At 37.7% G+C, this 27261-nt stretch overlaps 1 protein-coding gene across 1 annotated transcript in view; it reads right to left on the reverse strand.

The window, feature by feature from the left end:
- HECW1 (HECT, C2 and WW domain containing E3 ubiquitin protein ligase 1) overlaps positions 1–27261 on the reverse strand; it is a 253203-nt gene that overhangs the window by 145254 nt on the left and 80688 nt on the right. Inside the window, exon 5 of the mRNA XM_065883673.1 lies at positions 22424–22593. Coding sequence (XP_065739745.1) covers positions 22424–22593 — 170 coding nt within the window. The remainder of the gene's footprint in view (positions 1–22423; positions 22594–27261) is intronic.

The raw sequence follows: 27261 nt of genomic DNA on the forward strand, positions 1-27261 counted from the left end.
GGGAAAAAGATAGTCTCTTCAGCAAGTGGTGCTGGGAAAGTTGGACAGCTGCATGTGAATCAATAAAGTTAGAATACACCCTCAAACCATGCACAAAAATAAACTCAAAATGGCTTAAAGACTTAAAAATAAGACATGACACCATAAAACTCTTAGAAGATAGCACACGCCAAACATTCTCTGACATAAATTGTACAAGTGTTTTCTTAGGTCAGTCCCCCAAGGCAACAGAAATAAAAACAAAAATAAACAAATGGGACTTAATCAAACTTACAACCTTTTGCACAGCCAAAGAAACCATAAAAAACAAACAAACAACAAAAAAAGAAAAGACAACCTACGGAATGGGAGAAAATATTTGCAAATGATGTGACAGACAAGGGCTTACTCTCCAAAATATACAAGCAGCTCATACAACTCAACAACAAAAAAAACAAGCAACCCAATCAAAAAATGGGCAGAAAATCTTAATAGATATTTCTCCAAAGAAGACATACAGATGGCCAGTAGCCACATGAAAATATGCTCAACATCACTAATTATTAGAGAAATGCAAATCAAAACTACAGTGAGGTACCACCTCACACTGGTCAGAATGGCCATCACTAAAATGTCCATAAATAAAAAATGCTGGAGAGAGTGTGGAGAAAAGGGAACCCTCTTACACTGTTGGTGGGAATGTAAGTTGGTACAATCACTATGGAAAACAGTATGGAGGTTCCTCAGAAAAGATCCAGCAATCCCACTCCTGGGAATATACCTGGACAAAACTATAATTCAAAAAGATACATGCATCCCCACGTTCACAGCAGCACTGTTCACAATAGCCAAAACATGGAAACAACCTAAGTGTCCATAGACAGATGAATGGATAAAGAAGATGTGGTACATATATACAATGGAATACTACTCAGCCATAAGCAAAAGAATGAAATAATGCCATTTACAGCAACATGGATGCAACTAGAGATTATCATACTAAGGGAAATAAGTCAAAAAGAGAAAGACAAATACCATATGATATCATTTATATGTGGAATCTAAAACATGGCACAAATGAACCTATCTACAAAAGAGAAACAGACACATAGACATAGAGAACAGACTTACGGTTGCCAAGGGGGAGGTGGGGAGTGAGAGGGACGGACTAGGAGTTCTGGGTTGGTGGATGTAAACTATTACGTTTAGAATGGATAAACAACAAGGTCCTAATGTGTAGCATGGGGAACTATATTCAATATCCTGCAATAAACCATAATGGAAAAGAATACCAAAAAAATGTGTACCTGTGTATAACTGAGCCACTTTGCTGTACAGCAGAAATTAGCACAACATTGTAAATCAACTATACTTCAATTTAAAAAAAAGAATATTTTGGCTTCCACAATTTATGAAGTATTCTTATATGTTTTGTTATGAATTAGAAATGAATTATTGTTATATTAATTATTGTTATTTCATATCTAGATTTACAATCTATTTGGAATGAATTTTTGTATATCTTGTGAGACTGCATTCAAAGTTCATTTGTTTTATATATGGATAGCAAACTGACCCAATGCCAAGTTTTGAACAAGCCATCCTTTCCTTACTGCATTGCAATATTACCATTGTCATAAAACAATAACGATATGTGTGTGCATCTACTTCTGGATTATAATCAATTCTATTAGCTGTTTGTCTATTATGTGCCAATGCTGTACCATCTTAATTCTTACAGCTTTGTATGTGTCGTGACATCTGGTAGTGTAAGTCCTTCTGCTTTTTTTCTTCAAGATTCTCTTGCCTACTCTTAGTCTTTTTCATTTCTATATAGATTTTAGAATTAGCATGTCAAATAACATTAAATATACCTCTTAGGATTCTGATTGATACTTCATTGAATTTACAGATCAATCTGAGGAAGAATCGACACCTTAACCATTTGAATTTTCTAAGCCTTGAACATATAATATCTCTCCTTTTATTTAGACTGCTTTTAATTTTCATAGAAATGTTGTAGTGTTCAATATAGATATTTCCACATTTTTTGTTAGATCTATTCCTAGGTATTTGATGTTTTCTGATGCTATTGTAAATGGTATCTTTAAATTGCTGAAAATTTCTATTTGCCTAGAGAAATGCAATTTACATTGACCTTTATTTATTTAGTGACATCACTAAATTCATATATTAATTTGAATAGTTTGTTGATTCTTTTACATTGTTTACTTATACAACAATGTTATTTGGAAGTAAGCACAGTCTTCCTTTCCACTTCTGATGTATTTTAGTTATTTATTTTTGCCTTATTGCATTGGCTGGGATCGCTAGTACATTATTAAATCCCAGTGGCTAAAGGGTGTATCCTTGTCTTGCTCTCAGTTTCAAGGAAAAGTATTTCAACATTTTAGCAAGTATGATGTATGCTGTGGATTTTATTCCTATCTTCTTATTTTGTTTTTTTTGTGGTACACGGGCCTCTCACCTGTGGCCTCTCCCATTGCAGAGCACAGGCTCCAGACGCGCAGGCTCAGTGGCCATGGCTCACGGGCCTAGCTGCTCCATGGCATGTGGGATCTTCCTGGACTGGGCCACAAACACGTGCCCCCTGCATCAGCAGGCGGACTCGGACTCTCAACCACTGCGCCACCAGGGAAGCCCTATTCTTATTATTTTTATTATTTAAAATCCTGTATTGGATTGAAGAAGTTCCCTTTTATTTTCTAGTTCTCTGAGAGTTCTTAAAAATAAGGAATGAATATTAAATTTTATCAACTATTTTTTCTGGCTCTACTGAAATAAACATACAATATTTTTCCTTATGTTGTCAATGTGGTTTCTCTTATTGACTTTAAGTTTATACTTTAATAGGACACATGAAGAACAGAAGACAGACAACTATTGTTACTTGCTTTTAAAAAAGTCCAAATACTGGCAATGTCTAGAAAAACGTACAAGAATTGTTTGTAATTGTTATACAGTTGAACTATGGGCACTTGTTCACTGAAACAAGAAACTGGCACGGAATAAGTTCTCCATATTTGGGGTCTTTGACTTGAATGAAGCTATAGTCACTGTAACAGTGGTGCAGAGCAGATAAAACTCCAATAAAAATTCTATCATCTTTTTGGCTGGAAGATCCAGGCAAAGGAGCCCAGGGCAACCGGTGTTACCAGAGAATGAAAGTGGAACACTAAAAAGAAGAGAGGCAAATTCTGTATATAAATTCAGCCCAAGTTTCTGGCCAATCCCAGAACCATAAAAGCGGAGGGCAAATGAAGCCAGCTTGCATTTAGGGCTTAAAGAACTGAACTGTGATCTGAGCTACTGCTTACCATATGCATGAAAATGTGAGCTTAAGCCATATTAATTCAATACTCTTTGAAGCAATATAACAAAATGCAGAATCTCTTCAACATGGCATTCAATGTTCAAGATATCATCCAGAATTACTCAGCATATGAAGAATCATAAAATGTAATCCACATCATAACTACCAAAGTCAGTAGCTTATCTTAGGGTTAATTCTTGCTGTTGTATATTTTATTAGTTTGGACAAATGTATGACTTATATCCATCACTATAATATCAGACAGAGAATTTTGACTTTCCCCAAAGTCCTCTGTGCTCTGCCTGTTCATCTTTCCCCTCCATAAACCCCTGGAATCACCTAATCTTTTTACTGTCTCCATAGTTTTGTCCTTTTTAGAATGTCATATAGTTGCAGTTATACAGTCTGTAACCTTTTAAGATTGGCTTCTTTCACTTAATATGCATTTAAGGTTCCACCATGTCTTTTCATGGCTTGATAGCTCAAAATAATATTCCACTGTCTGGCTATAAAACAGATTATTTATCCATTCAACTGCTAAGGACATATTGGTTGCTTCCAAGTTTTGGCAATTATGAGTAAAGCTTCCATAAACATTCATGTGCAGGCTTTAGTGTGGACATAAGTTTTCAGATCCTTTGGGTAAATACCAAGGAGTTAGATTGCTGGATCATATGGTATAAGAGTATGTTTAGCTTTTCAGAAACTGCAAAACTGTGTTCCATACTGGCTGTACCATTTTGTATTCCTGCCAGCAACGTATGAGTGTCCCTGTTGCTCCACAACCTCATCAGAACTTGGTATTGTCAGTGTTCTGGATTTGGGCCATTCTAATAGGTGTGTAGTGGTATCTCATTGTTTTTATTTGCATTTCCCTGACGACATATGATGTGGAGCATCTTCTCATATGATTATTTGCCATCTGTATATTTTTTGGTAGTCTGTCAGGATCCTTGGCACATTTAAAAAATTAGGGTGTTTGGTTTCTTATTGTTGAGTTTTAAGAGTTTTTTGTATATTTTGGATAATGTTCCTTTACCAGATGTTTCTTTTGAAAATATTTTCTCCCACTCTATGGCTTTACCTCTAATTCTATTGATATTGGCTTTCACAGAGTAGAAGTTTCAATTTTAACAAAGTCCAGTTTATAAGTTATTTCTTTCATAGACTGTGTTTCTGATGTGGTACCTAAAAAGGCATCATCCTACCCAAGAAACCACCCTACCCAGGAAACCCATCTAGGTTTCCTCCTGTGTTATATTCTAGGAGTTTTATAGCTTTTCATTTTACCATTAAGTCTATGATCCATATTGAGTTAATTTTTGTGAAGAGTGTAAGGTCTACGGCTAGATTCATTTTCTTTTCATGTGGATGTCCAGTTGTTTCAGCTCCATTTGTTAAAGAGATTTTCTTTTCTACATTATATTGCCTTTTGCTCCTTTGTCAAAGATCAGTTGACTATAAGGGGGTCTGTTTCTGGGCTCTCTATTCTGTCCCATCGACCTATTTGTATGTATGTACGTATGTATTTATTGGCAATACCACATTGTCTTGATTACTGCAGCTTTATGGTAAGTCTTGAAGTTGGGTGGCATCAGTTCTACAACTTTGCTCTTCTCCTTCAATAATGTGTTGGCTATTCTGGGTCTTTTGCCTCTCCATATAAACTTTAGAATTAATTTGTCAATACTATAAAAATAACTTGCTAGGATTTTGATTGGGATTGCCTTGAATCTGTAGATCAAGTTGGGAAGAACTGACATCTTTACAATATTATCTTCATATCTATGAAGATGGAATATATCTCAATTTATTTAGTTCTTCTTTTATTTCATTCATCAGTTTTGTGGTTATCCTCATAGAGATCTTGTACACATCTTGATAGATTTATACCTAAGTATTTCATTCATATATTTTAAATTTCAAGTTCCATTTGTTCACTGTTGGTATATAGAAAAGCAATTGACTTTTCTATATTAGCCCTGTACATTGCAATTTTGCTATAATCAGTTATTAGTTCCAGGAGTTTTCTGTTGATTCTTTTAGATTTTCTACATAGACAATCATATAATCTGTGAAAATTTTTAAGTCTTCATTCCTAACCTATATACCTTTTATTTCTTTTTCTTGCCTTGTTCCATTAGCAAGGATTTCCAGTACAATGTTGAAAAGGAGTGGTGAGAGGGTACACTGTTGCCTTATTTCTGCTCTTAGTGGGGAAGTTTTGAGATTATCACCATTGGTATGCTGTTAGCTGTAGGACTTCTGTAGAGATTTTCTATCAAGTTGAGAAAGTTTTTCTCCGCTCCTAGTTTACTAAGTTTTAATACTGAATGGGAGTTGCATTTTGTCAAATGCTTTTTCTGCATCCATAGATATGATCATGTGACTTTTCTTAGTGTGTTGATATGATGAATTACATTAGTTGACCTTTGAATGTTGAATCAGCCCTGCATACTTGGTATAAATCCTACTAGGTTGTGGCACATAATTCTTTTTATGCTTTTTTGGATTCAAATTGCTAATCTTTTGTTGAAGGTTCTTCATCTATGTTCATGAGAAATATTGGTCTGCAGTTTTCTTTTCTTGTAATATCTTTGTCAGGTTTTGGTATTAGGGAATGCTGACCTCACAGAATGAGTTGGGAAGTATTCCCTCTGCTTCTATCCTCTGAAAGAGATTATAAAATTAGTATAATTTCTTCATTAAATGTTCGTCTGAATTCATCAGTGAACCCATCTGGGCCTGCTGCTTTCTGTTTGGGAAGGTTATTAGCTGTTAATACACTTTCTTTAACAGATATAGGCCTGTTCAGATTATCTCTTTCCTTTTGTGTGAGTTTGGGAAAATTGTGTCTTTCAAGGAATTGGTCAATTTCATCTAGATTATCAAATTTGTGGGCATAGAGTTGTTCACAGTATTCCTTTATTATCCTTTTAGTTTCCATGGGATCTGTAGTAATGTCCTCGCTTTCATTTCTGATGTTAATAATTTGTGTTCTCTCTCTTTTTCTTAGTTAGCCTAGCTAGAGGCTTATTGATTTTATTGATCTTTTAGAAGACCCAATTTTTGGTTTCATTAATTTTCTCAATTGATTTCCTATTTTCAATTTCATTGCTTTCTGTCATAATTCTTCTTATTTCTTTTCCTCAGCTCCTTTGGGCTTAATTTACTCTTCTTGTTCTACTTTACTAAGGTGGAGTCTTAGATTATTGAGTTTAAATCTTTTTATTTTCTAATAGATCCATTCAATGCCATACACTTCCCTTTAAGCACTGCTTTCACTGTATCTCACAAACTTTGATAAGTTGTGGTTTCATTTTCATTTAGTTCAGAATAGTAAAAATTTTCTCTTGAGAGTTCTTCTTTGACCCATGTCTTATTTAGAAGTGTGTGGTTTAATCTCCATGTATTCTGGGATTTTCTAGTTATCTTTCTGTTACTGATTTATAGTTTAATTCATTGTGGTCTGAGATCAGACACTGTGTGATTTCTATCATTTTCAATATGTTAAGGTGTGTTTTAAGGCCCAGAATTTGGTCTGTCTTGGTAAATGTTCCACGTAAACTTAAGAAATATGTGTATTCTGCTGTTGTTGGATGAAATAGTCTATAAATGTCAACTATATCCAGTTGACTGAAGGTGATACTGAGTTCAACTCTGTCCTTACTGATTTACTTCCTGCTGAATCTGTCCATTTCTGAGAGAGGTGTGTTGAAGTCTCTTACTGTGATAGTGGATTCATCTAGTTTTCCCTGCGGCCTACCAGTTTTTGCCTCATGTAGCTTGACATTCTGTCCTTGGGTTCATACACATCAAGAGTTATGTCTTCTAAGGATCAATACTGTGAAAATGACTATACTACCCAAAGCAGTCTACAGATTCAATGCAATCCCTATCAGATTACCAATGGCATTCTTTACAGAAATAGAACAAAAAAATCTTAAAATCTGTATGGAGACACAAAAGACCCCGGATAGCCAAAGCAGTCTTGAGGGAAAAAAATGGAGCTGGAGGAACCAGACTCCCTGACTTCAGACTATACTACAAAGCTACAGTAATCAAGACAATATGGTACTGGCACAAAAACAGAAATATAGCTCAATATAACAGGATAGAAAGCCCAGAGATAAACCCATGCACCTATAGTCAACTAATCTATGACAAAGGAGGCAAGGATATATAATGGAGAAAAGACAGTCTCTTCCATAAGTGGTGCTGGAGAAACTGGACAGCTACATGTAAAAGAATGAAGTTAGAACACTCCTTACACCATACACAAAAATAAACTCAAAATGGATTAAGGACCTAAATGTAAGACCAGACACTAGAAAACTCGTAGAGGAAAACATAGGACGAATGTTCTTTGACATAAATCACAGCAAGATCTCTTTTGATCCACATCTTAGAGTAATGGAAATAAAAACAAAAATAAACAAATGGGACAAAATGAAACTTAAAAGCTTTTGCAAAGCAAAGGAAACTACAAACAAGACGAAAAGTCAACACTCAGAATGGGAGAAAATATCTGCAAATGAATCAATGGACAAAGGATTAATCTCCAAAATATATAAACAGCTCATGCAGCTCAATATTAAAAAAACAAACAACCCAATCAATAAATGGGCAGGAGACCTAAATAGACATTTCTCTGAAGAAGACATATAGATGGCCAAGAAGCATATGAAAAGCTGCTCAACATCACTAATTGTTAGAGAAGTGCAAATCAAAACTACAATGAGGTATCATCTCACACCAGTTAGAATGGGCATCATCAGAAAATCTACAAACAACGAATGCTGGAGAGGGTGTGGAGAAAACCCTCTTGCAATGTTGGTGGGAATGTAAATGGATACAGCCACTATGGAGAACAGTATGGGGGTTCCTTAAAAAACTAAAAATAGAATTACCATATGAGCCAGCAATCCCACTACTGGGCATATACCCAGAGAAAACCATAATTCAAAAAGACACATGCACCCCAATGTTCATTGCAGCACTATTTACAATAGCCAGGACATGGAAGCTACCTAAATGCCCATTGACAGATGAATGGATAAAGAAGTTGTGGTACATATATACAATGGAATATTACTCAGCCATAAAAAGGAATGAAATTGGGTCATTTGTAAAGATGTGGATGGATCTAGAGACTCCCAGAGTGAAGTAAGTCAGAAAGAGAGAAACAAATATCGTATATTAATGCATATATGTGGAACCTAGAAAAATGGTACAGATGAACTGGTTTGCGGGGCAGAAATAGAGACACAGACGTAGAGGACAAACATATGGACACCAAAGGGGGAAAGTGGCAGGTGGTGGTGGTGGTGTGAGGAACTGGGAGATTGGAATTGACATATATACACTAATATGTATAAAATGGATAACTAATAAGAACCTGCTGTATAAAAAAAAATAAAATGCAAAAATGCAAAAAAACAAAAAAGAAAAGAAACCAATCTAACCACATGTATCCTTAAAAGCAAATAACTTTCTCCCACTAAAGGCAGAAGAACTGTAGCAGAAGGTTGTCAGAGAAATTAAAAGCATGAGGAGGACTCTCTGTGCTGTTGCAGGAATGCAGGCAGTTTTTAGGAGGTGAGAGAACTCCAGCTGACAGCCAGCAATGAAATGAGGACTTCAGTCTTACAACCACAGGGAACCGACTCTGCCAAAGACCTGAGTGAGCTGGGAAGCAAATTCTCCTCCACAGCCCACAGATAAGAGTCCAGCTCTGCCTGTATCTTGATTTCAGCCCTGTGAGACCTAGACCAGAGGAACCAGCCAAGGCAACCCAAGGCTTCTGATCTAGAGAAACCATGAGATATTAAGTGTGTGCTGTTTTGAGCTGCAAGGTTTGGGGTAACTCGTTATAGCAGCAAAAGAAAACAAATACACACTTCCTATAGCTGGAGGCCTGAGGCACCTTCTCCAGGCCTCCACACCATCCTTTTGAAAGGCAGTCCAACCCTTTACTCCCTAGCCTTCCCCCTGCCTTATTACACTATATCACATAGCAAAGATCACTTTCTAACAATTTATATAGTTTCCTGATTGGCTGGGTTTGTTGCCTGTTTCTTTGCACAAGGACAAGTGCCAGGAGCATAAGAAAATGCTTTTGAAAATTCAATTTAAAATTGAATGAATGAATGAATGAATATTGCTGTATTTCCAATAGGTTTGGATTATGGCAATATGCAATTAAATCCATGGGACTTGGGTCAAGAAGCCCAAGAATATAAAGCTATAAAAAAATAAGTATCAGTGCCACTGACCTGCTCCATGGATTTGGATGGTCACTGGTCACCTGAGCAGCAGTGTGTCCTATGTACATGCTCACAGATTAATTAGTAATTTGCTTCAAAGGACACCTACCTACAAATCGTTTCGCTCACTGATTGTCCAGGGCATGGCTAGACCCTTCCTCCCTCTTAGATATCCTGGAGCCACCCATTTAGTGCAAGAAAGCTGGTAAACCTTGACTTCAGCATTTTTTTAGCTTACAAATCACATTGACACCTGTGATCTGGTTATTCTGGTGAGGTCATTCAACTGAGGTCCAGGCAATACAGTCTCCAACTGAGAGATAAACTGAAGCTCAGAAAGATAGTCATTTGCTCAGTCATGCAAATAACTGCAAGCAGAGCCTGCACTCAAACTCATGGTTTTTCATTTCAAAGTCCATATTCCTCACATTGTGATATGCTGTCTTTTGGCTTGACTGGTTTAAAAAATTATGAATGGGAAAGAAGACATGTAGAAACAGAGAAATTGGTTTAAGAGATCTAAGTGTGGGAGAGTGAGAAGATTTTGAGAAGGGAAAAAAATATAGGGCATAATACATTTAGAAAGAGTACCAAAAAGCTTTATTTTTGAACATGGCTAAAAACAGACCACGTACATTAAATATGTACATAATCATTGGGGATTCACCCACATATCTTATTAACCTGGATGTGATCCAGGGAAAATTCTAATGAAAACCGTGACTCCAGATGCTCTTTTGTCAATGCACTGAGGACAAAATAAGGAGAGAATCATAAGCAGTGCTGAAGTCAAATTATCATCTTTCCTCAAGCCCACTGGCTTTCTACCTGACTAGGAAAGAACATCAGGTATAGGTGACAATGCTTTCCTCATGTCCCATGCTGACTGCTACCCAGCTTTTCTTCTAAAATGGAGGCTGCCACGACTGTGCCTATAACATGTATGGTTTTTAAAAATGGGGAGATAACTACAAAAGTAATACTTGGTTATTTTAGAAAATTTGAAAAATGGAGAAAAATATGAAGTGTAGGAAGAATATTGCCCCAAATGTTACCTTCCCCAGTCACTGCCTATTAACATTTTAGTATACCTCTGTCCAAAGCATTTTTGTGGGTTCTTGCATATTATAAAGAAAACGTTATAAATAAAATGGAAGTACTTTAAATTCTCCTTCTCCAGATCCATTTTCTTCTCTCCCCAGAGCCAGCTGCTTTCAAAAATGTCATATATCCTTCAAGTTAATATTTTATTTTTTTGTTATATACATATTTGTATTATTTTGTGTTTTTAATTTTTTTGCATAAATGCTACCATACTGTAGTAAGGTTCTCTTCAACTCAGTTTTCTTCATTCAACCTATTTTAAAAATCTATCCTTATTGTCAAAAGTGAATGCATTGCTCATGGATTTTTGACTGCTAGATAATATTTCATTATATGACTAGACCACAATTAATTTTTTCCCTCTGAATAACATTTTCTTTTCCATTTTTTTCTCATATTAAAAAATACCACTATGTATGTAACTATGTTATGGTGGCAAATGTTAACTAGACTTATTGTGGTGATCATTTCACCAAGTATACAAATATCGAATCATTATGTTGTACATCTGAAAGTAATATGTGTCAATTATATCTCAATTAAAATAAAAAAATAAAATCTTTTCACATTAAAAATAAATAAATAGAAGAGTTATGTCTCCTAGGAGAATTTACCCCTATTACCATTATGTAATGTCCTTCTTTATCTCTGATAACTTTCCTTACTTTAAAGTGTGCTTCGTCTAAAATTAATGTCATTAGTCATCCTTTCTATTGATTAGTGTTAGCATGGTACATTTATTTCCATCCATTTTCTTTTAATCTATACGTGTCCTTATATTTAAAGTGGGTTTCTTTGGACAACACACAGCTGGATTGTGTTGTTTATCCACTCTGACAATCTCTGTCTTTTAATTAGTACATTTAGACCATTGGCATTAAAGTGAGTACTGATATAGTTGGATTAATATCTACCATATTCATTAATGTTTTCTATTTCACTTGTTTCACTTGTTCTTTAGTCCTACATTTGCCTTCCTTTCTTTTTCTGCCTTTTGTGGTTTTAATTCAGTATTTTGTACGACTTATTTTCTCGCATTTCTTAGCATTAAGTTGTTCTTTCTTTTCCCTGCATTTTTTAGTGGTTGCCCTAGAGTTTGCAATACACATTTAAGGCTAATTTAAGTCCATTCTCAAGTAACACTATACCACTTCATGGGTAGTGTGAGTACCTTATTATAACAAAATAATCCTAATTCCTTCCTTCAATTTCTTGTATCATTGCTGTCATTTATTTCATCTATACATATCATACATAATCATATATATATAATACATATATACATGACATACATAATTGAATATATTATTGCTATTATTTTGAATAAATTGTTACCTGTTAGATCAACTAAAAATAAGAAAAATAAAAGTTTTTATTTTATCTTCACTTACTCCTTCTTTGATACCCTTTATATAGATCTGAGTTTCTGACATTATTTTTTTTCTCTCTAAAGAACATCTTTCAACATTTCTTGCAAGGCAGGTCGACTGACAACAAAATTCCCTCAATTTTTGTTTTTATGAAAATGTCTTTTTTCTCCTTAACATTTGAAGAATATTTTGCAGGGTACAGAATTTTAGGTTGGTGTTTTGGTTTTTTTTTCCCGCTCAACCACTTCTCACATCATTTCATTCCACTTTCTTCCTGTTTGCTTTGTTTGTGAGAAGTCAGATATGATTCTTATCTTTGTTCCTCTGTAGGTAAAGGTGGTTTTTCCTCTGGCTTCTTTCAGGAGTTTTTCTATCTTTGACTTTCTGGAATTTGAAAATGATATGCCTAATGTGTTAGCTTCTGGCATTTATCCAGCTTTGTATTCCCTGAGCTTCCTGGGTCTGCGGTTTGGTATCTGACATTAATTTGGGGAAATTCTGATCATAACTGCTTCTTATATTTCTTCTGTTCTTTTCTCTTTCTTCTCCTTCTGCTATTCCCATTTTGTATATGTTATTCCTCTTGTAGTTGCCCCACAGTCCTTGGGTGTTCTGTTCTCTTCAGTCTTTGTTTTTGAGGATTCTACTGATATATTTTCTAGCTCAGAGTTTTTTTCTCAGTTGTGTCCAGCCCACTAATAAGCCTGTCAAAGGCATTTTTCACTTTGGTTACAGGTTTTTTGACCTCTATCCTCTCTATTGGTTCTTTCTTAGGATTTCCATCCCTCTGCTCACACTGCTCATTTGTTCGTGCATGTTGTCCAGTAGAGCCCTTCCCATATTAATCATGGTTGTTCTAAATTCTTGGTCTGATAATTATGACATCCCTGTCATGGCTGGTTCTGATGCTTGGTGTGTATCTTCAATTTTTTTTTTTTTTTTGCTTTTTGGTGTGGCTTATAATTTTTTCTTGATAGCCAGACATGATGTACTGTATAGAAGAAACTGCTGTAAATAGGCCTTTAGTAAAGTGGTGGTAAGGTGTAGGGAAGGAGGAAGTGTTCCAAGCCCTATGATTAGGTCTCAGTCTTCCAGTGAACCTAAGCATCTAGTCTGTGAACTTCACAAGTGTTTTTCAGATTTTTCCCCTCTTAGGTGGGATGGGATGGCTAGAGTAGACTGGAGCTGGGTATTTCCCTTCCCCCAGGTCAGTTAGGCTCTGATAATACCCGAGCAAGTGAGGCTCTGGTTAAATAATTTCCTTAGTGCAGGCCTTGTTAAGAAGAACACAGTGCTGTGACTTATTTAAAAAATGGTTCCTTGTCCCCTCCCCGTGCTAGAAGCATGAGGGGATTTTTCTCTGATGTTTACTATGAGAACCTAGTCGGGCTCCTGGAGGTAAATATCACAATAATGTAAATCTCCACCCTACAATTGGATTCCCCTGTAAGTTTTAACTGTCAAAATTGTGCACACTGTGCCTCTAGCAATTCATCAATTACAGTTTGGGTTTCCCACCCCGACACAGATTCCTGGAGTAGTTTCTGCCGAGAGTCTCTGCTCTGGTAAAGCCATGACTCCCTGTATTTGCCTTTCTGTCTCTTCAGTCTTGGGGACCAGTTTACTCTGTGTCCTCCTCTCTCTTATAAATCCAAGCAGAGATGTTGATTTTTTCAGTCTGTTCAGCTTTTCATCATTGTTAGGATGGACTGGCAACTTGTAAGCTCCTTACATGTCGAACCAGAAACTGAAAGTTGCTGAAATAATTTTTTTAAATGAAGAACAAAGTTGAAAGACTTTTACTACTGGTTTCAAGAGTTACCAGAAAGCTACATTAATCAAGACAGAGTCATAATGATGAAAGACAGATCGCTCAATGAAATAGAATAGAGAGCCCAGAAACAGACCCACACATATTTGTTCAATGGAAATTTGATAAAGGTGCCAACACAGTCCAAGGAGGAAGGAAAGTCTTTTCAACAGAGGGTGCTGGAACCACTCAACATCCATATGGAAAGAAATGAACATCAATCCTTACATCATACCATACACAAAAATTAACTGGAAAGGAATCCTAGAGGCATATAAAAAAAAGCTAAAACTATAAAACCCCTAGAGGAAAGTTAGTAGTTATCTTTGCTAACTTTGGTAGATTTATTAGATAGAATGAAGAAAGCATGAATCATAAGAGAAAATTACTTAATAAACTGGGTTTTATAAAAATAAAAAAACATTTCCTCTTTGAAATACACCATTAAGAAAAAGGCAAGCCACAGAGTGGGAGAAAATATGTGTAAAATATATGTGTGACTAAGAACTTGAATCAGAATACATAAAGAACTCTCAAATCTCAGTAAGTTAGACATCTCCAAATACTTCTTAAGAGAAGATGTACAAATGGCCAATAAGCACATGAAAAGACGATCAATACCATTAGTCATCACAGGAATGCAAAGTGAAACCACAGTAAGTTACCACTTCACATCTATTAGAAGAGCTAAAATTAGAAGAGAATACCAAGTGTTTACGAGGATGCAGAGCAACCAGAACTCTCAAACACTGCTGGTGGGAATGTGTACCGGTGCAGTCACACTGAAAAACTTTTTGGCAAGTTTTCACCTACCAAAATGATCCAGCCATTCCACTCCTAGGTATTTCCTGAGAGAAAGACTGTACCTGCATGTTCACAGCAGCTTTGTTCACAATAGTCAATATCTGTAAACAGTCTGAATGTCCATTAACAGGTGAGTGGATAAACAATATGTGGCAGAGCCATATAACTGAATGGCACTCAGCAGTAAAAGGAACAAACTACTGATGTATGCAACAGCATAGATGAATACAAAAACATTATCCTGAGCAAAAGAAGCCAGAAAGAAAAGAATGTATACTGTAGGATTCCATTCATATAAAATGCAAACTAATCTATTATGATAAAAGAAATAGTTCAGAATTTGACAGTGGCCAGGAATGAAATCAGGTCGGAACTGTGAAATGGTACCAGTAATCTTTTGTGAGCGATGGAAATGTTCTGTGTCTTTAATGTGGTGTCGTTTCATGGGCATCTAAAATTGTCAAAGCTCATCAAATTGTTTTGAACGAATGCATTTTTTTTCACTTGTATGTAATTAATTGTATTTATTATGTAAATTATCTCCTAATAAAGATAAAAATACTCATGAAAGGCATATTAGAGACCAAAAAAAACTACAATTGAAAAATCAAAAAAACAATGCCAAAGCCTGCATCTGTGCACTTTTTTCCTATTTGCAGTTATATACTTAAGAAAAAAAATTCTGATACTCATAATTACCAATAACAGGAAGATTGCTGTTGTTTTTTTTTTTAAGAGAATGAAATGTTTACCATTATGGTATCAATAGTTTTTAAGCACATTCTCCATATGTGATTTTCCTAACTGCGTATCATATGGCACATTTGCTGTGGGGAGCATACAGCTTGGTGACTTTGAACAAAAAATCAATAGCAGTGATCTGGAGGTGCAGATCTGGTTGAAGTCCTAAGCAGTTATTATACCAGATACTGGAGGGAAGTTCATGAACTAGAAATTAGGTGAACTTCCGGTAACGTTGGCACACTTTCGTGAACAAGTTTTGTGTCTAATTGCTTCCCGGGTGTTTTACCATTGGCAGATTTGTGGGAAGTCTGCCTGTTATAAACCGTAGCATAGACAACTAGTTACTCCCTTTTTTGTCCAGCTGGAGTTCAGAAAATGATGAGTTCACTGGTGCCAGAGAGAAACTGCTGCATTGATTGATGTTTTTTTAGTATTTGTATTCTTCGAATAAACACAATTTGGTAAAGTACTAGCCTTTTTATATTCCTGGATTCAATTAGCCAATGTTTTATTTAGGATAACTGCACAGATTTTCATGAGAGAGCTTGGACTGTAATTTGCATTTTTTGTATTGACCTTGTCAGATTTTGGTATCAAAGTTTTGTTGGTCTTATAAAACAAGCTGACCTCTTAAAACAATTTTCTTTTCTTTGGAAGAATTTCTACAAGATCACTGTTATTTCATTAAATGTTTGGGAGAATTCAATAGTGACAATCCTTGTCCTAGGAATTTCCTTGTAGAAACGTTTTAAATTACATACTAAATTCCCTTAAGAGATAAAAGACTACTCAGCATTTCTGTTTATTCTTGTATCAGTTTAGTAAGATATGTTGCTCTAGGAATTTTCCATTCAAATTTACTAGCATAAATGTTATAATATTCTCTTATCTTTTTAATAAATATAAGAACACATTTTGATTTTTGTTAATTTTCTCTGTTATGCATTTGTTTTCTAATTCAGTGATTTTTGCACTTATCTTCACTATACTAGTATACTTCCCTCTGCTCTTTTTGTTTGATTTGCTCTTAATTTTATAGCTTATTCACATGGAAACTCAGAACACTGATATTCAGCTCTTCTTCTTTTCTAATTTAGCTGCATCCCACAAGTTTCGATATGTCATATACTCACTGTTATTTAGCTCAAAATATTTTCTAGTTTTTGTTGTGATTTCTTCTTTGAGTCAGATTTTTAAGGAGCTTTTCCTGCTTAATTTTCAATTTAGGGCATTTTATAGTTACCGTTTTATTGTTTATGTCTAGCTTTTTAAGTTTAAAAACACATAAAAAGTATTTAAAATCTATGTCTAATAACTCCAATAATAAACCTCCATGTGTCTGTTTTTATTGTTAGTGGGGTCAGATTATTTTATTTAATCAGGGACTGAGCTGTCTGAGCTGTCTTAAAGTTTTCTACCATAGCTTGGCCCTGATCCTGTACTTAGCTAGCCAGGGGTCCACGTGAGAATCTGGGGTTTTCTAAGCCACCTCCTCCTTGGAGGATCCAGAACTCCTAGTTTGCCTTTTCAGTACTGTGAGATTACAGCAAACTCCTCTTTGACCTTCAGTAGCTTTTTGCCTACTTTCTTATCCTTCTTCTAAAAAGTAGTAGCAGAAAGCTGGCTCACTTGCAATTCCTTTCTCTCCAGGAGCCTGACTACATGAGTTCTGGCTGATTAAACCATTCTCAGATGTCATCACCATTTTTTAAGTTTTGTATTTTATCTGGCTTTTCTTGGTGTTTTTGCATTAGTGTGCCAACATGCCGCTCCACGAGAGCCAGAAGCGAAATCGACTGCTTTCATCTTAGCCTCTCTATAATCCAATCCACACATAGCAGCAGGACATTTTTATAAAATTTTAATCAGTGTGATGCTTCCCTGCTCCAATGGCTTCTTACCACATTTACAATAAAACCCCAACCACTTTCCAGAATTTACAAGATTCTGGTCCCTGCCTCTCTCTCCAACTTCGTCCTAGACTCCACCCCATCCCTTCCGCACTTGCCATCCTCCAGCCACTGTGACCTTCTTGCTTAGACATCCAAACCCGTTATATGCAGGACTTCACACTGGCTGCTTCCTCTGTCTGAGATGCACATCCAGCCAGGTCTGTATGTCTGGCTTCTCAGTTCACATGACAGCAACTCAGAAAGGCCTTCTTGGACCACCGCTATCTAAGGCAGCTCTTTTCCATCAAACACATCATATGATGTGGTAGTTCCTTCATGTTACTTGTCTTCCATTGAAATTATCTTGTTATTTATTTTGTTTTGCTTTTCTCACGTTAATGTAAATTCCACAAGGCCAGGCCTTATCTACCTAATCTTCTAATCTTATGACCAGACTGGAGTAGCAACGCATGTATGGGGATTAATCCACCCAGCTTTGAGGGCAGAGACAGGGAGAATGGGGTAGAGATTACTATACACCAGGGCCCCAGGCCTGATTTTAATATAATCAATCTTCTTGATGTTTCTGAGACTCTGCTTTTAGGAGTTCCCTGTTTTACTTAGAGGTACAAATATACAGTCTACATAAGCACTCTGAACAGATAACCCGAGACACTTTAGTTGCTGCTGTTTCTGTTTAACTTCTCTGTGAAGCTATAATCTTATAAATGCTCATTATATCCATACTGGAGAGTAAACAGACCTAAAAGTCAAGGACAGTGTTCCCGGAGTGAAAACAGTTTCTAATTACAGGAATAAAAAAGAGGAGATAAATCAATCACCATGGAAGTCTTCTTTTTAATTTCTTTAGTTTGCATTCTGTTTAACATGTATTTCTCTCAATTTTCCCTCCTCATTTAAAACTTCTGACAGCAACTTTATTTTTTCTCAGATTTATCGTATTTTAATTAGCAAAAATATGTTTCCAGTTTGAACTTGAATAAATTTGAAAAAAACCACGTAAGACTTTAATGCAACATTAATCAAAGAAATAAATTGAGCATTTAAACTACACATGAAAGGGTATTCTTGCTCTTAAGTGCAGGCAACTTCGATTATTTCTCACTGAACATCCTTGGTATGTTAATCAACAAAGACGGGAAGTAGGACAGTTTAGTTCTCCTTTACCTTCTTGCATACAGATTTAAAGACCTGCACGAATCTTGCAGGAACAGGGAATCTTCATTTCACTCACTAAGGTGCAACGTGAGACCCCAGAAGCCAACATTAGCTTCCATTTGTAAGCAATCAGGACACCACGCCAGATATGCATGATTGAAGTAAGCCCAGCCCAGTTGCCATCTCTTATCTGAGAACACCACAAGCTCCACCCACATGACATTTCTGAACAGTCCCCTAAGTGTCTGTGGTTGCCTTGGTACCTTTGCACATGCTGTTCCATCTACCTGGAATGCTCTCCCCATCCCCCAAATATCCTGCCACTTGTCAAGACCCAAGTCCAAGAGCACACCCTCTGTGAGATCTTCCCCCAGTGCTTCACAGCATTCTGTCCACACCTTGATTAGGACATTTATTTCATCGTATTTTCTCCTTCCACTAGCCTGCAGGGTCTTATCTATCAATCATTTTTGCCGCTTCGATTTCTAATACAGGGTACACGCACAATAAATATTTCTTAAATGAATTAATAATCAGCCATGAGAACTTCACCTTGCTTTCCCCCATTTAAAAAAAAATTCATTTATCCTTCAAACTTATCCTCCAGAAGGAGGGGCTCATATGATTAGCTGGAAAGACGAATTTAAGCTTTTGGTAACTGCCTTTGGCCTTATCACTCAATGCTGTCAATTTTAACTGATTTTTTTTAACCTGAAATAAGAGGAGGTATAATGATCATTTTGAGTATCTGATATAAGCTATGGATATTTTCTCCAGAATTTATTCACAACCACCTGTGCACAAAACTGATCACTATCAGGCTCTGAACTGGTTCAAATTCTGGTTCTGCCATTTACCAGCTGTGTGACCTTGGGAAATTCACTTAACTTCTCTGTGCCTTGGTTTCCTCATCTTTCAATGGGGATAATAATAGTACATATTTCATAGGGTTGTTGTGAGGATGAAATGAGTTAATTATATAAAATGTTTCAAACACTGCCTGGCATAGTAATCCCTATAGAACCTAGTAGTATTAGGTCCAGGAACTGGAGGTATCAAGATAAATTGGATGTGGTTCCTTTCCTTGAAGAGCTCAAAGTCTCGTGAGGAAGACAGCCATGCAAATGGAAGACACTATGTAGAGGTCTGGACAAAGGAGCAAAGAGGAGGAAGCACTTTCCTTCTGAGGCCTGGGATGGGGTGCCAGGTAGGAGGTGGTATTTAAGCTGAGAATTGATGCATGAGCAGGAATCTCTGGTTGGATTAGTTGAGGATGTACAGATTAGGTAGATATAAGCAAAGACACAATTTATGCAGCCATGTGAAAGCACAAGGGGCACTGGGGGACAGCAGCTACTGACAGTGGTCTTAGTGTAATGTGGGAGGTAAAAGGTGCTGGAGAGTAAAGCCGAAGCACATTGCAGACACTATAAACTGGTTTATTCAACACCTATGTTCAACCGTCTAGTCCCTGGCCCTCCCGACGAGAGAGTCAGGGAAGCGAAACACTAGATTTTCCCAACCAGGTGAGGTCCTGTGATAGGTAATAGGGCTTCTCTTACAAGATAGTAATTCAAAGCCTTTCAAGGAGAAAGTTTCTTCGGTCTTTTTGCTTTCCTCCTACCTGGAACTTGGGTTTGAGGCTTTAAGACAGGAAGACGAGAGCCACCTGCTAAGGTGTAGTGGCAAGACCCAGAGAGCTTGGGTTCCTGGTGGCCGTACTCAGTAGCTGCACTGCCTGGACCACCTCCTTCTGGACTTCTGGTTTGTGAGAAATATCACAGCTGACCAGGCTTCCTCTAGCTTAGAGCCTGAGGCATCCCTAACTGACACAAGTGGTAAGCAATGCTGGGTCATTGAGGCCTCGAATGTTCTGCCTAGGGGCTGAGACTCCCACATTTGAGCTCTGGGTACTGCAAGCTAATTTAGGGGTTTGAAAATACAGCTTTGTAATCACGCAAACCACGCTGTGGTTTAAATCACAGCTCAGCCAGTTATTTGCTGTTTAGCTTGAGAAATCAGTCATCCTCAGTCTGAGCCTTGTCAGGGAGACACGTGGTGAAACTTACCTTAGGACGCTGACCTCCGCCACAGCACACTGGAAAGAACAAGGAGGTCAAGAGCAGAGGGAGAGCGAGGGTTGGCCTGTGTCCTTGCAAAGTATAACTGAACTAAAGATTCGGAAATAATTTCAGAACTTAAAGTGGATTCTAGTTGACATTTTTAGCCAAAACATATTCTGACGGTGCTGGATTTTATAAATGTTCTTTGAGACTTATAACACCTTTATGACTAAATGTCTTAGTACAAGCTGCTCTAAAGTTCTTTAGGAGAGGCTTTTTTTTTTTTTTTTTTCCATGTGCTATAAATTCCTGTGGCGTCTTGTATTATCTCCAGGAATGGAGTGAGGAGTCCATAAATAATTGGCGAGAACAGCCAGGACTGAAGAAACAAATAATGTAAGATTCATGATTCCATGCTAGCGGTCCTGTGGGTGCTTTAGAGTCTGCTGATAACCAAAGTAGTAAGAAGTTCAAATACAACTCTATTTCCCTGACGGCCACTTAAAAGCTCTAATATCGATCTTCTGTAAAACCTGGGTCAGGCTAAATTAAGCCTAGGAAGTAGGTGGTATAATTTAAGAGACGATGAAAAAGCTTTGGCCCCAAACATCTACACTTTCTTGTCAAGGATGCTTGAAAGTTCTGCATCAGAGATGATCTACTTTGAACAAGTTATACAACTGGCCGAGCCGGGATTTGAACCAAGGTCTGTGTGACTGCAAATCTGCACTTTTAACCCCTACATTATATACTGTGGCATTTCCATGCCCTAAACCCCGCTGTCTCCCAAGTCATGCAGTTTGCAGGTTATACCCTCAAGCTAAAGCAGGTAGCTAGGCAGTCAACGGGTGTGACAGCTTCCTGCTGTTTCTCCAGGACAGGACTTAGTCACTGATGAGGCTTTGTTGAGGAACCTCCTGGCTCCCAGCTGGTGGTGGAGACACATGTAAGAGAGGAGAAGGGCCTGTATCAGATAAAACAAATTATCTGAAACTCCAGCAAGTTGCCTAGCACTGTGTAAACCAGGAAGATGGCATGAACAATCAGCCTCCGTGCCTATTTCAATCAAACAATATGCAACCCCATCTTAGTGTTATTTTAAGACTTATTGATTTACCTGTCCTAGGAAACCTGACAGTTTCAGAATCTCTGGAACCGGTCCAGAGCGACACAATTCAAATTTGGCGCTCTTGCTTAAGGACCACATGCGTGGGAAGAATGAGAGCGCCTGGATTAAAACACATCACTTCCTTCTCCTGTCCTGCTTTCAGGTGCAAGTTCAGAATCAGAGCAAGAGGCTATTATAGTTGTCCCTCGGTATGTTGGGGGACTTGTTCCAGTACCACTGAGGACACCAAACTCCATGGGTGCTCAAGTCCCTTACATAAAATGGCGGAGAATTTGCATATAACCTACACACGTCCTCCTGTATGCTTTACGTTATCTCCAGATTACTTACAATATCTAATACAGTGTAAATGCTATGTAAATAGTTGAAAATACAATGTAATGTTAGGTACGTAGTGCCTGTTTGCAGCAAATTCAAGTTTTGCTTTCTGGGATTTTTTCTTTTCCCCAAATAGTTGCCATCCGAGGTTGGTTGAATCCCTACATGCAGAACCTGCAGATACAGAAGGCTGACTGTGTATGGCTACTGAGTGTAGCTGCAAGGATTAGTTTCATGGTCCCACGCTGTGAGACTAATTAAGATCTCTAGGAGTTGTAATCCAAAGAGAACATGGTGACTTTCCAGGACCGAGAGAACCGTGAACTTAGCAGCAGAGTTTGGGGCTCCAAGGAGGGAGGGAGTAGCATGTGGGCTTCGGGGTCAACTGTTTTGTTGTCCCTTAAGCTCCTTTTCAGGGCCCGGGCACTCACCTCGGCCTGCCAGATGGGGTTCACGGTGTTGCCGATGACCTTGGATCGCCTCTCCTGTCCGTGGTGGGGGAGGGCAGGGAAGATGCTGTGCTTCCCAGGCTGAATGGAAATCTTCAGGTAAGGGTCTGGGTTGAAAAACATCCCCTTCTTCAACCCCATGGCCTGGAAATCTATAAAACAGAGGATATTCTAATTTCATGTGTTTTAGCAAGGTTAAAGATTATATTAGGCCTCACACAAGGAGAAGAGTCCATCTGAAACGTGTAAAACGTTTTTCAATCTCTAGACCATTTTCCACCTCATTACAAATATAGACTGATATGTCTCCAGAACCCATTACACGGAACATTTACTGATTTAAATGAACATTTACTGTATTAAATTGTTTTGGTTAAGAAGTGCCTGTAATAAGCCAAGACTGGCATTGTGGTCACTATGCTTTTCAAGAGAGGACTGTTGGCCCCTAGTGGTCTGGGCTTCTGGCGTTCCTCAGGCAGGTTGGGGTGAGGGGCTGAGGGTCACTTCGGGAACCCTGGTGCACACTGAGGGAGGAAATCCAACTTGGAAAATTCGGTGGGTCCAGGTGAATTTTATTTTATTTTTGGCTGCATTGGGTCTTTGTTGCAGTGTGCAGGCTTCTCATCGTGTTGGCTTCTCTTGTTGCAGAGCACAGGCTCTAGGCACACGGGCTCAGTAGTTGCGACTCATGGGCTCTAGAGTGCAGGCTCAGTAGTTGTGATGCACGGGCTTAGCTGCTCTGCGGCATGTGGGATCTTCCCGGACCAGGGCTCGAACCCGTGTCCCTTGCATTGGCAGGCGGATTCTTAACCACTGCGCCACCAGGGAAGCAGGAACCACTTCTTCAAAGTGAAGACAGAAAACCAAGGGCTCTAGCCTCACGATAAATATGATTTCCACTGAGTAAGGAGACAGTGCATCAAAAGAAATAAAGAGAAAGGTGAGGATTAAAAGAGCAAAGAGGGCTTCCCTGGTGGCGCAGTGGCTGAGAGTCCACCTGCCGATGCAGGGGACATGGGTTCGTGCCCCGGTCCAGGAAGATCCCACATGCAGCGGAGCGGCTGGGCCCGCGAGCCATGGCTGTTGAGCCTGTGCGTCCGGAGCCTGTGCTCCACAACGGGAGAGGCCACAGCAGTGAGAGCCCCGCGTACGGCAAAAAAAAAAAAGATGGTAAAAAAAAAAAAGAGCAAAGAACACAGACATTAGAGGAAAGGAAAAAACATGGCCTCCATAGAGCTAATGCACATCAGTGAGGAGGGTTCTGAGGAGAGACCGTGTGGTCGGGAGGGAAGGCTTTGACAACTGAGCCATTCCATGTAATTGAAAATGTCTGATCATGTACAATTTCATGCTCTGTGTGGGGGGGAGAGAGAGAGAGAAAGAGGTCATTTGTGATAATGGTTTATGGCTGGTCTGAGATAATTTGAAATCATCTTATATTTATTAGAAATATATGATATCAAAAAATATAATTAAAATTTTTCTATTATCAAAGTATTTTTCCCCCAAAATTGTTCATATTTATATATAAGTGAAAGAAACAGGTAAAAATACATTGAACTGATTCTCAAGTATGGTATAAGTTGTGAGGTGTTGGAGGAATTTGTTACTGATGAGAAAAGTACAGAATTTTCCATGTGCATTTACTTAAATGTCATTTTGAGTTGATTCAAGGATGTCTCCATAATGAAATTATTCTTACTCTCTTGCATTATAATATACTGCCATGAAGCGGAATAAAGGTTACAAAGTATCACAGAAATTTGCAAAACCCAGGCTATAGCCATGGGAATGTGTGCAGAAAAGAAGTAACAAAGCAGCCTGAGACGTCTCTCCTTCGAAAGGTCTGTTTCTGGGGTTGGTCCTTGGCTAGGATCTGGGAACTCAGATCTCAGTAAGGTTCCCACATCTCAGAATTGCTAAGAGCGGCTCTCTGTGCCTCAAGTGTCTGTGCAAACTACGTGGTTCATGCTGAACACCTGCTTTTCTTCTGGGAGTCTGGAATTTTGGTAGGTGCTAGGAGCACTTTGGCCGTATGACCAGCCCCCAATCAAAACCCTGGGCTCTTGAGTCTGTAATGAGCTTCCCTGGTATATAGTATTTCATAGTATTTCACAACTTGTTGCTGGGAGAAATAAACCCAAGCTGTGTGACTCCAGTGAGAGAAGACTCATGGAAACTTGTGCCTGGTTTCCTCCAAACTTCATCTCAGGCACCTTCTTCCTTTGCAATTTGCTGTGTATCTTTTCAACGTAATTGATGACATTGATTATAGTCAATACTGTAATTGACTATTGATTAGAGTCACGAGTATGACTACATGCTGAGTTCTCCCAGTGGACCATCAAATCTGGGGGTGGTGTTGGGGAATATGGCCCAGAGTGTGACAGACATATAAATTTATCCATCATAAAATAATGACTACCATCACCTTCGTCACCTCCATCACTACTGCTTGTCATTTACTGATCAGCCACTAAATTCTGGGGACCATTCTATGCCCTTCAAATACATTATCTGATTTAATCCTAACCACAAACTCTACAAGATAGTTATTACATCCCTAATTTAAGGAAGAGAAAATAGAGGTTTCTGAGTTAAGTAACTTGACCAGGTCTTCAGAGTTGGTCAATGTCAGAAATGAAATTTGAACCTACTTCTTTGATTCCAAAGTCTCTTTTTAATCATTATGTGATATTACCTTTTAATAAAAATGACAACTTTGGCATAGGTCAAATTCTCAAGCATAAATGGGTCTTTTTTTTTTTTTTTTTTTTTTTTTTTGCAGTACGCAGGCCTCTCACTGTTGTGGCCTCTCCCGTTGCGGAGCATAGGCTCCGGACACGCAGGCTCAGCGGGCATGGCTCACGGGCCCAGCCGCTCCGCAGCATGTGGGATCCTCCCGGACCGGGGCATGAACCCGCGTCCCCTGCATCAGCAGGTGGACTCTCAACCACTGCGCCACCAGGGAAGCCCATAAACGGGTCTTTTTAAAATATTCTCTTCCATCAAACAACTTGTCTAAATCTGCATAATGTTTTTATCATACGTCTGATACCTGATAAGTCTAGTTACTCTTTATTGTTCTTGTTTTTTTCCCAAAAGAAAACATCTTTCTTTACCAGTCACACATTTATTCTTCTGGATTAATCTTTTAATTTTTTAATCAGCTTCCCTCCAAAAAATTGAGATTTTGATTGGAATTGCATTGAATCTATAGATTAATTTTGGGAGAAATGGTAACTTTACAATACTTCCTATTCAAGAACATAGGTTTCTTCATTTTTTCATGTCTCCTTTCATGCCTTTCAGTGAGCTTTTATAGTTTAAGTTCAATTTGTATACTTGTAAAAATATATGTTTCACGGAGTAAAAACGTTTGAAAACTGCTGCAATAAGGAGCTAATTAGGAGTTAAAAGAACATTTGGCTGGGAGTCAGTATATCCAGATTTTAGTTCTGGAACACTCTCTATTGAACTCTGTAACTTTAGAAAAAAACTTCTTCAGGTCTCAATTTCTTCAACTATGAGATTGTTGGAATGGATGTCTATAAGAACACAGAGTTTTGTGATTTTCCAACAGTAAATGATACATTAATGGGAAAATACTTAATTTTCCCCCATTTTTTCCTGCACTGTTTTTTGTTCTGATAATAAACACGATGCCTACTGTAACTTTTTTAAATATAGAAGGAAAAGAAACAGAATTTTTAAGTTATTTCAAATGGTACTGCATAGTGACGACCGTTGCTAGACTTTTTCTTCATTGCCTTTCAGTAATTTTCTTTGCATAGTTGCGACCATACTGTATATACAAACTTGTACCCTAAATTGTTTCTTTTGCCTGGATTATACCATAAGGATGTCCCATGTCTTTTAGAACATTTTGTATACATAATTCTTAAACAGTATATAATTATTTAGCTCTGTGGTAATTTTGAATATTTAAATTGTCTCCAATACTTGTGAAAAAAATCTGTATTTGCGTTTATGATTTTTAAGGTTGTAGTGTTAATTCACTGAAAATTAAAGGGATAGTAGTTACACAGGAAATTTATTACCACCAAGGAGTGGTAAAAACTGAATATATAAACAGATTTGAGAAGTAAAGCATTTGCATCAACAAACTTGCTTTGACATGCTACTCCGTTCTGGAAAATTTCCAGAGGAGACAATTCCATGATCTATCTTTCTGGTTATTTCTCATTTTAAATTCTAAAAAGAAAAGCAGTCCAATTATATGCAGTATCTCCAGTTCTTGAGTTTTCTTAAATTTATCTCTCTGTATGCTGGCGTGGATGTTCACATATTACTTTCAGATAAGATGCAAAGATGAAGTTCTTTGAGCCCTAGCAAACCTGAGAATGTGTTTATCTTGCCTTCTTACATAAATGACAACCTGGTGGGCACGGAAATCTTTGGCTAAAACATGCTACCCTTAAAACTCTGTAGCCTTTGTTTCATGATTTTAGCATTCTGTATGATAAGAAGACAAGTCTGAGATTAACATGAGGTTTATTCTTTTGTATGTATCATGCTTTTTGCACTCAGATGTCTACTGTGTCTGCATTTGAAAATTTCTTTTAAAAAATTGGCATTTGTCTAGATGTTGGTCTCTGTACATACATTTTTTTTCTTAGCACCTTATTGTCTAATTTAAAGATTCAAAATCACATTCAACTCAAGAAACCTTTCTCCTATTATTTCCTTTCAATTTGTTCCGATCATTTCATCAAAACCGTTAAATATCTATGTATTGGCTCTCTATATGTCATCCATCTTTTTACTTCCTTATCCTTTTTATGTCTGACTCTTCTTCG

This window comes from Phocoena phocoena, chromosome 9 (assembly GCF_963924675.1).
Source record: "Phocoena phocoena chromosome 9, mPhoPho1.1, whole genome shotgun sequence".
In the NCBI taxonomy this organism is placed as follows: Eukaryota; Metazoa; Chordata; class Mammalia; order Artiodactyla; family Phocoenidae; genus Phocoena; species Phocoena phocoena.